Source organism: Poeciliopsis prolifica, unplaced genomic scaffold (assembly GCF_027474105.1).
Source record: "Poeciliopsis prolifica strain line A6 unplaced genomic scaffold, Auburn_PproV2 SCAFFOLD044, whole genome shotgun sequence".
NCBI lineage: Eukaryota > Metazoa > Chordata > Actinopteri > Cyprinodontiformes > Poeciliidae > Poeciliopsis > Poeciliopsis prolifica.
The window spans coordinates 2598212-2611761 of record NW_026562419.1 but is presented as its reverse complement, the minus strand read 5'-3'; the positions used below and the strand labels follow the sequence as shown (position 1 = coordinate 2611761).

The 13550-nt window shown below is 41.8% G+C and overlaps 2 protein-coding genes across 2 annotated transcripts; both read right to left on the bottom strand.

Annotated features, from left to right (window-relative positions):
- Positions 1 to 3227: 3227 nt before the first annotated feature.
- On the bottom strand, positions 3228 to 5452 carry LOC129376634 (serine protease FAM111A-like). The gene is given in 5 exon segments (XM_055056224.1): positions 3228 to 3751; positions 3754 to 5083; positions 5085 to 5133; positions 5135 to 5313; positions 5400 to 5452. Coding segments are annotated over 5 exon segments (1725 nt in total). The 5' UTR covers positions 5436 to 5452; the 3' UTR covers positions 3228 to 3620.
- A 3004-nt stretch (positions 5453 to 8456) lies between these two features.
- Positions 8457 to 13293, bottom strand: LOC129376596 (RING finger protein 175-like). The gene is given in 10 exon segments (XM_055056192.1): positions 8457 to 9217; positions 9509 to 9610; positions 9732 to 9865; positions 10140 to 10260; positions 11083 to 11190; positions 11747 to 11901; positions 12616 to 12757; positions 12839 to 12851; positions 12854 to 12875; positions 13203 to 13293. Coding segments are annotated over 10 exon segments (939 nt in total). The 5' UTR covers positions 13224 to 13293; the 3' UTR covers positions 8457 to 9096.
- Positions 13294 to 13550: the final 257 nt, after the last annotated feature.

Here is a 13550-nt window from a genome sequence, read left to right as displayed (position 1 = left end):
TAAGGAATGAATGTAGTCAATGTAAACATGAGATGATTAAACAATAAAGCCTAGCAATAGCAATATGTTGATCAAATTACCATGAAAAATTAATCATTCAATTTTCAGCAAAACATCAGATCCAGATTTAATCTTTGGTATTCAGCAGTTAAAGGAAAACAGAAGACAATGTACTTTATTGATATGGAAAATGGGAAACTATTGGGCAGCAGCAGCATGACAAAAGGTTTGCAGAAGAACATGAATTTATGTTTACTGAGTTAATTTTCTTTTTGTTCAGGGGCAAATAAACCAATTTCATTTGCCCCTGGTAGAGAGACCCAACAACCTGTTGTGCATCAAGGCAAGAATACGAGGACAAGAGTCTCTGATCTGGTCAGAGACCCGCCTCTCGCCCAATTACCGGTGCAGAGGAACCTCTGAGATGTTGCAGGGATAGAAGGATGTAGAAAATTGATTTATTGATGGAGGAGCATAAAATTTAACTGATTTGTTGCTTCTTCTGAAAAATCTGTTAGAAGACCAGAAGGTAAGAGAATATGCCTAATAACTTGTTCAGAATTCAGGTCCTGAAGTTGGATGGTGTGGAGTTGGATGGTGTGGAGTTGGATGGTGTGGAGTTGGATGGTGTGGAGTTGGATGGTGTGGAGTTGGATGGTGTGGAGTTGGATGGTGTGGAGTTGGATGGTTTGGAGTTGGATGGTTTGGAGTTGGATGGTTTGGAGTTGGATGGTCTGGAGTTGGATGGTGTAGAGTTGGATGGTGTAGAGTTGGATGGTCTGGAGTTGGATGGTCTGGAGTTGGATGGTGTAGAGTTGGATGGTGTAGAGTTGGATGGTCTGGAGTTGGATGGTGTAGAGTTGGATGGTGTAGAGTTGGATGGTCTGGAGTTGGATGGTGTGGAGTTGGATGGTGTGGAGTTGGATGGTGTAGAGTTGGATGGTGTGGAGTTGGATGGTTTGGAGTTGGATGGTCTGGAGTTGGATGGTGTAGAGTTGGATGTGTAGAGTTGGATGGTGTAGAGTTGGATGGTCTGGAGTTGGATGGTGTGGAGTTGGATGGTCTGGAGTTGGATGGTGTAGAGTTGGATGGTGTAGAGTTGGATGGTGTAGAGTTGGATGGTGTAGAGTTGGATGGTCTGGAGTTGGATGGTCTGGAGTTGGATGGTCTGGAGTTGGATGGTGTAGAGTTGGATGGTGTAGAGTTGGATGGTGTAGAGTTGGATGGTGTGGAGTTGGATGGTCTGGAGTTGGATGGTGTGGAGTTGGATGGTGTGGAGTTGGATGGTTTGGAGTTGGATGGTTTGGAGTTGGATGGTCTGGAGTTGGATGGTGTGGAGTTGGATGGTGTGGAGTTGGATGGTGTGGAGTTGGATGGTCTGGAGTTGGATGGTGTGGAGTTGGATGGTGTGGAGTTGGATGGTTTGGAGTTGGATGGTTTGGAGTTGGATGGTGTGGAGTTGGATGGTGTGGAGTTGGATGGTGTGGAGTTGGATGGTCTGGAGTTGGATGGTTTGGAGTTGGATGGTTTGGAGTTGGATGGTCTGGAGTTGGATGGTGTAGAGTTGGATGGTGTAGAGTTGGATGGTCTGGAGTTGGATGGTCTGGAGTTGGATGGTGTAGAGTTGGATGGTGTAGAGTTGGATGGTCTGGAGTTGGATGGTGTAGAGTTGGATGGTGTAGAGTTGGATGGTCTGGAGTTGGATGGTGTGGAGTTGGATGGTGTGGAGTTGGATGGTGTAGAGTTGGATGGTGTGGAGTTGGATGGTTTGGAGTTGGATGGTCTGGAGTTGGATGGTGTAGAGTTGGATGGTGTAGAGTTGGATGGTGTAGAGTTGGATGGTGTGGAGTTGGATGGTGTGGAGTTGGATGGTCTGGAGTTGGATGGTGTAGAGTTGGATGGTGTAGAGTTGGATGGTGTAGAGTTGGATGGTGTAGAGTTGGATGGTCTGGAGTTGGATGGTCTGGAGTTGGATGGTCTGGAGTTGGATGGTGTAGAGTTGGATGGTGTAGAGTTGGATGGTGTAGAGTTGGATGGTCTGGAGTTGGATGGTCTGGAGTTGGATGGTGTAGAGTTGGATGGTGTAGAGTTGGATGGTCTGGAGTTGGATGGTGTAGAGTTGGATGGTGTAGAGTTGGATGGTGTAGAGTTGGATGGTCTGGAGTTGGATGGTGTGGAGTTGGATGGTGTGGAGTTGGATGGTGTAGAGTTGGATGGTCTGGAGTTGGATGGTGTAGAGTTGGATGGTGTAGAGTTGGATGGTTTGGAGTTGGATGGTCTGGAGTTGGATGGTGTAGAGTTGGATGGTGTAGAGTTGGATGGTGTAGAGTTGGATGGTCTGGAGTTGGATGGTGTAGAGTTGGATGGTGTAGAGTTGGATGGTCTGGAGTTGGATGGTCTGGAGTTGGATGGTGTAGAGTTGGATGGTGTAGAGTTGGATGGTCTGGAGTTGGATGGTGTAGAGTTGGATGGTGTAGAGTTGGATGGTCTGGAGTTGGATGGTGTGGAGTTGGATGGTGTGGAGTTGGATGGTGTAGAGTTGGATGGTGTGGAGTTGGATGGTTTGGAGTTGGATGGTCTGGAGTTGGATGGTGTAGAGTTGGATGGTGTAGAGTTGGATGGTGTAGAGTTGGATGGTGTGGAGTTGGATGGTGTGGAGTTGGATGGTCTGGAGTTGGATGGTGTAGAGTTGGATGGTGTAGAGTTGGATGGTGTAGAGTTGGATGGTGTAGAGTTGGATGGTCTGGAGTTGGATGGTCTGGAGTTGGATGGTCTGGAGTTGGATGGTGTAGAGTTGGATGGTGTAGAGTTGGATGGTGTAGAGTTGGATGGTCTGGAGTTGGATGGTCTGGAGTTGGATGGTGTAGAGTTGGATGGTGTAGAGTTGGATGGTCTGGAGTTGGATGGTGTAGAGTTGGATGGTGTAGAGTTGGATGGTGTAGAGTTGGATGGTCTGGAGTTGGATGGTGTGGAGTTGGATGGTGTGGAGTTGGATGGTGTAGAGTTGGATGGTCTGGAGTTGGATGGTGTAGAGTTGGATGGTGTAGAGTTGGATGGTTTGGAGTTGGATGGTCTGGAGTTGGATGGTGTAGAGTTGGATGGTGTAGAGTTGGATGGTGTAGAGTTGGATGGTCTGGAGTTGGATGGTGTAGAGTTGGATGGTGTAGAGTTGGATGGTGTAGAGTTGGATGGTGTAGAGTTGGATGGTCTGGAGTTGGATGGTCTGGAGTTGGATGGTCTGGAGTTGGATGGTGTAGAGTTGGATGGTGTAGAGTTGGATGGTGTAGAGTTGGATGGTCTGGAGTTGGATGGTGTGGAGTTGGATGGTCTGGAGTTGGATGGTCTGGAGTTGGATGGTCTGGAGTTGGATGGTCTGTCCACACACTTTCATCTTTCTGATAATGCAGCTTTGGATAAGAGTCACATCTGCATGTCCAAGATGGTGATGTGTAAATGGTTGTTTTTTGTCTCTGAAATGGACTGGTTGTCTCATCACCATCTTCTGTGAATGTAGGAATTTAGCAGGTCTAGCAAACATGAACTGACATGTTAGTCTGATTAAATTTTTGAATCTTGAGAAAGTTAAAGATGTAGGTCAGAAATGTTTAAGTGTATTTGGCCTAATCTACCACCATTGGCTCAACCTGGAGGATCTTCTTAAGGTAGTCCTTCTCAGTCACTGCCTCCTTAACCTTCTCCAACATCTGATCATTTCCACTTTCCTTCAGATTAATCACAAACTTCTCAAAATACTGAGCAGAAGATGGGCGTACTCAATAACATGGTCGCCAAGACCATATCCTCCAGTGTGAATCCCAAAAATCTGGCCATGAGCATCAAACACTGGAGAGCCAGAAGCTCCATGATACATGAAAGTGTTGTAAGCAGCCACCTTTTCTGCTTTTTCTCCACCCATCATTATATCATCAATGCCTTGGTCCTTCAGTTCATTTACTTTTTTGACAATGACCCTTTGGTCTTTGTATTTAGCCAAATGATCCATGACAGCCTCTTTTCTCTTTTCTGGCTCAATGATGCATGTAGGATCTATTTTCTTCACACTTCCTGCAGGGTGTCCAATAAGACAGGCCTCTCCACTTCCAGGAAGTGGACCAAATCTGTTCAGCAGCCCTGGTGGTACTTTTACATTGTCTGGTTTGGATTTGGAGTTGGGTTTTGTGCCATCTGGTTTCAGCTGAAGGACAGCAAAATCCAGCTCAAAGTCAATGTCAACAAATGTTTTCTCAGCAGAGAAGTGAAAGTAATTTGTCTCTGGCTCAGGTTCGTCATAGTTAAACAGAGCATAGACTTCTACGTGATCCAGCAGTTTCTTTCCTTGGACACAGTCTTTAAACAGGTGTGCACTGGTCAGGATAAACTTGTCAAACAGCACAAAGCCTGTTCCCTGTGAAGCATTAGTAACAATGACTTTACAGACAGATTTGCCCATTCTGATCAACTTCTCAAGTCTATGAACTTCACTGAAAGACTGTTGAATCTTTCCAAACTTCTCAGTCCCGAGGTTCAGAGCTTTCTCATAAGAATCACCAGGGAATCTGCTCTCCATCCATTCTTTCAGCTCTGGAAACTGCTGACGCAGAAGTTCATAAATCTCTTCAGTGGAGCAGCCGCTGTTAACTGGCTCTTCCATTGCTTTTTTAACACTTCTCCCACTGACACGAGCAACATTTAGGATGGAGATTGTTGGGTTTCCAACACTTTCCCGTTTATTCAGTGGAAGACGTATCTTGAACTTCTTACGGTGGAGGCCATCAACCTTCTGTGTGTGCACAGTGAGGCGGTTGGGTTTCTTGTTATCAGACAACTTGAATTCTCCAAGATTGTCAAGGAATCGGCCATCTTGCTTCAGAGCCTCTTCAACCGTCATCCCCTTTTCCCCATAAACACAGAGAAACTTGAACTGTTTAATGATTGTGTTTCTGAAAAACTCCTTTGTTTTGGTTTTCAGACCCCCAACGGTATCAATGTAGAAGACAGAATAATTGTCTTTTGGATGTATGGTTTTGTCATGCTGCTCCTGAACTTTCTCAATCTTTTCTGATATATAGTGATGTAAAATCACTGTCTCCCCTCACAATACAAGAACAAGGGAAATGTGTCGGAACCACATTCCTTGTCCTGTTTACCCAACTGAATGATGACGCTCTCATCTGCATACTTCATTATCTTCTCAGTTGTGCCAAGACCGGATCTAATTGATTCCAGGATTGTACGCGGTTGATCGCAGCTGATGGTGTACTCTTTAAGTTCTGTTGGAGTGAGTTTTACTATGAAACGATGGGAATGTGTTGCCTGCAAGAAATCAGTGGGGAAATTTAACTCTGATTACAGAAATTAGGTTTAACAATTGACTGTTTTTGCAGATGATAGAAACTAACCAGAGAATCACTTCCATTCTCCTTCTTCACTCTCATTGGTGTTTGTGTCAGAGTCTAGGAAAAAAAGTAAAGCAAAGGGAATTGGAATTATTTCAATCTCCCTAAATCAGTCTTATTCAGCATTTTTATTTCTGCTTCAGTTTTTACAATTGATCAGTTTATTTTGTAGATGTCCATCTGTCACTGACTCAAATAAAAAGACAAGGGAAAAACAGATGAATAGTCGTTTCCATTGCGCAATTTGACATTTTGAAAACAAGATTGAGGTGTTTTTTTTTTCAGCTGCATCAAATTTCACCAAATTTGGTGGTACATTTAACTGCAATAGAAATGTTTTATCCACATCATAGGAGTCACATGGTCAACAACCAGATGAGAAGCACAACCTGGAAACGCTGTGCTTTTGGCAAACCGAGTTTTACAAAGTTTTAAAGGCAACAACAACTGGGTACAGCAACATATTTATAATGTTTTCAATAATCACTGTCAGATTATGCAACAGTATTAAAAACATCTTCATAAAGATTGCCAAGAAGGAGTTAACTTTTGTAAATATGTGCTTGCATTTCTACATACAGGATGTGTGTAGAAATGCTGTTTGCAGCAGGTGTTGGCCGTAAGCAGGCAAAGCTTAACGGTCCTTTTGTCCTTAAGACAATAAGCGGACATGACACAGGATGTTCATAGTGGACACTTTGAGGAACCGCCATATTAAGATCACTGGGACTGAACTCCTGCTGCAGAAATACAGATCAACCACTGCAGTTTTTAATTTATGATTTGGTCACGATTGCCCCATTGCAACAACAAAGGAAGGAACTAAAAGACTTTGAAGTGTGGAGGGAGATTTATAGATATTATCACAATTTAGCTCAATTCACTTTGTTTATATTCTCAACAAATATCTCAGACCAGTTTCTGAGACAAGAGAAAAGAAGCAAATTACAGACAGATTGAAATTTGTCTACATACTTTCTAATAATACAATTCAGCCAAGTTCAGTTTACTAAGTTAGAAGGAGGCATATTATACTGATTGTTTATGAACTTGCAGCTCACCTGGGACTTTCCACCACTTTTTGTTGGTGTTTTGAAGGAACTGCCAGAACATCCTGTTAAAAGAAGGCAAATGTGTAACAACAGCAATCCTTTTCAACGTACAACTCCCAAAGTCAAGGTCATAAATATTAGGCACCGAATAAATAAAAAAATTGCTTTGTTAAACCAGCGTCTTACTGACATTTTCCTTCCCAAAGTAGCTTCTGATGTCTGGCATTTTTTCTGAAGTCTTTCGTTTTTTGGGAGCCATTTTGATGAGCTGTGAAAACGACAAAGACAGAATTTTAAAACAACCTGAACAACTAGTCACACAATGAGAATGAATATTAACTATTTGCACTTTTGTTTAATCCAAATTAAGTCAGCGGCTCCATTAGGAAAATACAAAAAGGGAAAACTTATTCTTTCAAATGTCCAAATAAAATTAAAGTGTCTTTTTAAAACTGTATTAATTGAAAAAAAAAAAAAACAAGTGGGAAAAAAAGCCCTGATGTGACTCACAGCTCCCATGACTCACATCAGGAGTCATACTGGGAGGGTTTAAGCTCCCAGTAAGAGCGGGAGATTAATTCCTCATTAGCTGTCAAGCCCCAACAAGGGCGCCGCTGTAACTTAGTAAGGAGTCCAACCTGCCATAAAAAACACTGAAACTGATTTTAATTTCCCCCCTATTAGAGTGAATGACTCATGCATGTAAAGTTTGCATTTTGCAGGGGGGTTTGAACTAAAAATCCTAATATTAATGTTAGTTAATGTTGTGCAGAAACATTAGCTGCTGCTGCTGCAGCTCCAAGGGAAGCTGCAGGTCAGAAGCCAACTTCATGCTGTCTGGTTGTCATAACTTCACACCACTGAGTGTATAACAATTCATTACATCAACAGAAATTATACATTTAGAAATTACATCATTTTCCCGTTTTAAATTTAACATAACTTGTTTTTTTGTCCCATGTTGTTAAATATTTGAACATTACTTACGAAGCTTTTCTGCCTGGAAACTGTTGTTGACTTTAAATGTACAGTAAAAAGTGAGAAAAATGGCGTAAACAACGGAAGGAATGATACCGACAGCAGTGGAAGAGAGGTCCGAGAGGATTTATGGTTGTTAACCGGCAGACATTAACCCACCAGTGGGTGTTCAGTCCTGCCGTGGATCCTCTCTCTACCCTCTCACCTGCCACTGATCCAATGTCAGCTACTGAGAGGGGATTTAGAAAATGGCGCCATGTGTCCAGAGCCAATCATCGACGACTACGTTTTGCATGGTGCATTCAACTACGACTGGGAATTCTGATACTAAAAAGAACAAACATCCATTTTAAATCAAATTTTATATAATCGGTTTACATGTTGTTTTTTACGTTTGCTAGTTTCGTGTATGTTCAGCAAAGTTAATTTTCTCGTACCGTCAAACTAGAGGTGCGAATCCAAGTTGTTGTAAATTTCCTGTTTCTGATTTTGTTTGAACTCAACCTGGAATGGTTTCATTTCAGTCCACAAAACCTCGCAAGAGTAGTTTTCGCTTTTTTTGTAGGGTCTTGGTGCAAAACTGATCAAAAATCGATTTATTTACTGCATGCTTATGTCTGTTAAGGTTAAGATGGAGTTTCACATGAAAGCAGCTCTTTAAACTACGAATGACTGATTATTTCTGATAATAAATTAGAATGTATTTTTATTTATTCCTACTTACGGAACGTTTCTGTTTATATCATAAGTTTTTTGTGCCTATCCAGAAAGGAAAATCTCAAACTTCAGATATTTCACAAAGAGACATTAAGATGATGAAAAAACCTCACATAACCTTATTAAAGCAGAAAGTACTGCGGCCACCATAAGAAAGTATTGAATTATGCCGCATAACTGACTGTACAGTACTGCCAGGGGATGCAAAAGAAAAGAAAATCCCCATGTCCCAAGGGGGCGCTGTGTTTTTGATAAGAGTCATAAGATTGTTGGACTAAACTACATGCATTTCATATGACATACACTTTGAAAATATTTCAGAATTATTTATTAAATACAAATTCAGATGTTTTGGCAAATAAATATTTCATTTGACAACACGGACATTTTTGACACTTCAAAATCAAACTTCTGCATTTTCAGAGAAGTACTCATTCTCTGTGTTGATGGTTTAGGACAATAAACCAATAATTTACCTGTGAAATTAACTTAAATGGACAATAGTTAAATAAAACATGAGCTCCAAATGAAACATTTAAAACAAGCAGACCTGAAAACATAAAAAGCTTTTAGGAGTAACCAGAACCGTTTGGACAGAGAAGTCCTGATGTAAACACTGTGCAGAGAGCTTTAGATAAATAAAGCAGAAACTCATAACTGGAGTCAAACAATCCAGCAGCAAAGAGTGCAAATAAAACCCAATTAAACCGAGATAATACAAGATGAATTAATGTTTAATTTAAACAAAACCTGTTTCAAGAAGCAGTTTAAGAATACTGGATCTGTGCCTGGAGTTTCCTTTGTGCGAGCAAAGGAAACTTGATTTTGCAGCAACGTTTCAGCCCAGAAGAATTAATCCAGCAGGAAATTCAGCAAGAGTTCAGAACAGCGGCCTGAAGCAGTCCTTTTTGGCGCTGACTGCAGATAATCCTGTAGCGGTGTTCCTCAGGGCTCTACTCCAGGCCCAGAGAGAAGTTTATCCCATGAACGATGCCGATGATGATGGGTTGCCAGGCGACTAAGTACCGCAGCCAGTCGAGCAACTGGCCGTACAAAACGTGGGTTTTCTCCCAGCTGGAAGCAGGAGGAATTAAGGAGAACAGCACAGAATACCGCGGCTCCACTACATCAGGATTAAAAATCAATTATTTCACGATTCCTCAGTTTTTATTGAAGTAAGAACAGACCGAAAATGATTTATCTTCAGGATATCAAGCTTTTAAACTCAATATGGTGTAAACTTTTGTGTAGCTCCTAATGCAAGTGACAAACATATGTTTGTATTTATTATTCTTACTTTATGTGACTTTTAAAAAAATAAAATATTGTTGAAGGAAACTTGTGGAGCACAACTTTCAAGGATACGGGTTGTTCATCATCCTCTTCAGGTCCACCTTCTCGTTGCAGTACGGACACGTCTGCTTCTTACCCACAATGCACCAGCCCCGGATGCAAAACTCATGGAATCTGGCAGAGTCTGAGTTAAGGCTGACAGGCTCCACATGGAGAAAAGGAGCGTTTTCCTGACCTGGAGTCACGTTCCTGCTAAGAGAAAAGCCTGAAGCAGGAAGAAACGAGAGCAGGATACATGTGACCACAGGAGAGCTGGAAGGTGTCCTCTATAAATCCCTCCTCCTCCACCTCCACCAGGATCCTCTGACCGCACACGGCACAGATGTCTCCACTCAGGCTCCTGCTGGGCATGCCGCCCTTGTTGTAGTACTGAAGGCACACAGATGGGTGTTTCAGTATTCTACAAATAAGACCATCAAAGTAATAACCAGAACATGATATGGGGCTACTACATTTTTCTCTAAACATTTATAGATATATAAAATGTGCTGATTCTGCAAGCTTGAGGTAATTTTTTGTTATTTTCTGCAGAATTTTTTGCACTTAGAGTAAATATTTACTCAGACTGGACGGTTTTGTGCATTAAAACCATGTTGGGTTGCAGTGAAATGGTCTCTGCTGAAGGCAGAGCGGCTTCCTTTACCCCGATCGTAGAAGCCATGTAGTCAGAGCAGATCTCTGCAAAGTCGCGGCCCATGACACCGTAGTAGAGACCGTAAAACAGCATGATGACACCCACGTCCATGGAGTCCTCCGCCTTGATCCTGCACAGGCAAACAAACAGGAGAAAGACGAAATGTTTTAAAATAAAGGTAAAAATTACTGCACTTTATTGAATTATAATCAGTTTTTCTTTTTATTGTACCTCAAACTGCAGCTGATGCATTTGCAAAATAAAAAAATAGACAAAGTAAGTTTCTTTGCTTTCAATTCACTCAAATTTCAAGATTTTTATGTAGTTTTAGAACATTACTGTAAAACATTAACCTTATACTGGTTGAATGGTTGAAAGATATTTTTATCTACATGCATCAAAAGTAAAGGGAAAGCTGGGAGACATTTGCTTCTGGTGTTCAGAGCTTGTAATGTTGCTACAGAGATTTTCTACATCAGGACAAACTTTGATCACCTCTAATTCAAAGTGAGAAACTTCTTAAATAAAGGCTAAAAGTGCAACACTGAATGCAGATTCTTTATGGTACGGTTTATGAGCACAACAAATCTTATTTTGTTTGAAACAACTGAACAAAAACTATAATCTTTAGTGCTTTGCTTGACATTTTAAAACCAGTAGAAGACCACAGGTTGGCCTTTTTTCATCTTTGAATGATATTTAGTGAGACAAAACTCAAAATAACAGTGAATAAAATGGTAAAATCAATGTGTTGCAAATCAAAGAATCATGTCAATTTAACTTTTGAAAACTATTACATTAATAAACCATTATTATTCTGTCTGTAGAAAATATAAGGTGACATGTTTATTTTCATCAGTCATTTACACTTAAAAACTAATTAAAACAACTCACACCTGTTGAGAATCCACATGACTTGTGTTTTTGCTTGGTTGTGACTGAGCTGACTGACCTGAAGAAGACGTTGAAGCCGAACATGGTGAACATGATGGCCAGGTAGCCCAGGACGCCCACAGCGTAGCTCAGCTTGTAGATCAACAGGAACCACTTGTAGACCATCCTGGACAGGAAACACAAACACGGCGAATAAAAACAATTCAACACGTCAACACAGAGATCCATGTTTATTCAGGTTTCACAAATAAAACTGAGAATTTTACGTTTCAAAAGCCTCACACAGGAACCTGGAAGACATGGTATAAACTTCCTCCTGCATCCTTTTCATCTCCTCTGAGATTTGGGGTCAGAGTTCAGGTATTATGTGAGCATTTAAGATGCTAATCAGCTGCTCCTGGTTGTAAAAATAACACTTTGTTGCCATGATTACACTTCCAAGCAGAAACTTTATTTCTTCCGTCTGTGCCAGACATCTCCATTGAAGTTCATGTTTCTGTCTTTTTGTTCAACTCTCATGTTCAACCAGGCACCAAGAGCCTTGCTTTCAAGTATGGAAGCTGCAGCAGCCAAAATACTGCAGAAACTCCATGACAATCATCATTTATTTATTTCTGATCTATTGTAGTCGACCAGGTTCTCCTCTTATTATTAAATCTGTAGGACTCGTTTATTTTAAAATTAGTAGTTTTTAGGAATCGTTCTCCGAGTCGGCCTCCTACCTGGGGGTCCTGCAGGACAGCGGCTTGCGGGTGGCTCTGAAGATGATGTAGCTGGTGATGACGGAGAACATCCCCCACATGGACAGGAACCTCCACCAGTACAGCTTGATGGTGAAGTAAAGTGGGACCACCCACATCTGGACCAGAGTCACCAGCTGGAAGAAACAGAGCACATCACAACTTCACTCCAAATCCCAAATCTGGCAAAACTTTAGCTAAAACCACCAAGTTTTTATATTAATCTGGGTTTGTTTAAAGGGAAAATTTAGATTTTTTAAAGTGGATTTTGTTAAGAAGCCACCAGTTGTTCCTTTCTGACCTTTGGTTTTATTGAAAGGAGTTTACAGATTACATAATAACAGACATTGAGGTCAGAGGCCCCATCTGGGTCAACTTTACATTTTGGAAAACAAACCTGTAAAGATTTCTTCCTGATGAACAGAGCAGCTTCCTCACCCTGAGTACACCATACCCATGGTGAAACATGGTAGTGGCAGCATGATGCTGACACCATACTTTTCCTCAGCAGTGGAAGCAGACATGAGCTATTTAGCAAACATTAAACTAAATTCCACTCATAGCATATAAAAATAGTAAATATTGACTCAGGGGCTGAATATACAGACATGCCACACTTTTCTGATTTTTAGTTGCAAAAAAAAAAAAAGGATATTTCAATTTTTCAATTTTCTTGCACCTTACATTTATTAACTACTTCATGCTGGTATGTCAGGTAATAAAATAAATTGAAGCGTGTGGTTTTGAGGAGACGAAACGTGGAAAAGTTTGTCAGAAAAACCACCAGGTGTTTGCGTTTTCATGGAGAGCAGCTGGATTTGTCTGGCTCAGAGGAAGCAGATCTTGCTCACGTTGTAGGAGCGGTGATGCCTCTGCTTCCACTGCACCAGGACGATCTGCGCCACCACCAGCGTGGCGATGAGGATCAGCACCATCTCCGCATGCATGGCCTCATGACCCCGGTGCTTGACGTGCAGCCGCTCATGCTGCACCCTGCAGAGAGGAGGAGGAAGCTGGAGTCACGGCTGATGATGCCTGTCCCTCAGCATGATGACGGGAGCCGCCTGCACTCACCTCCAGTTCTCCGGTGGGTCATCTTCAGCAGGTCGTCCTGAGATGATGGGACACAAATAGCAGCAGCTGGGAGGTTTGAACTCTCTGGACATTTAAATGTAGGTCAACACGACTCAGCCGCTCAGGTAAAGCCGATACAACCCGGAGAAACGTCATTTAGCAGCAGGTGATGACATAACGTGGTTGAAACGTGAGTAATAACATCTCTGTAATGCCACGTCAAAACACCGGCAGTTAACGGCTAGTTAGCCTGTTAGCTTGGCAGCAGTTATCCGCGCTCATTTCCGCTTCTTCACGTAAAACACGGAACAGTTCGCAGTCAGACCAGAATAAAATATTCCTATTTTAACAGTAAACCACTGACCTGAGGTTGAACCCCCGCCATGGCCTCACCCTGTCCGCTCCTGGCGAAGACCAGCCGGCCGGCGGCGTTAGCGGCTCCGAGCCGAGTGTACGCGACGCCGTGAGGGACAATACGCACAACTTCGCATTTTTAAAATACCATTCCTAAAGAAGCAAGTTGAATATAAATTTTAAACCAGATTTTACACTAGTAAAGCTTTCCATACGGAAGATTAGGGCATCTGAAAATATTGTTTTTATGATTAAAAGCATCAATGTTTGATGAAGTTTATGACTTGTGCCTGTTAATACGAAGTCTTCATTCTGCCTGTATGACTATTTTCATGTTTACTTTATTCTTGGAATATAA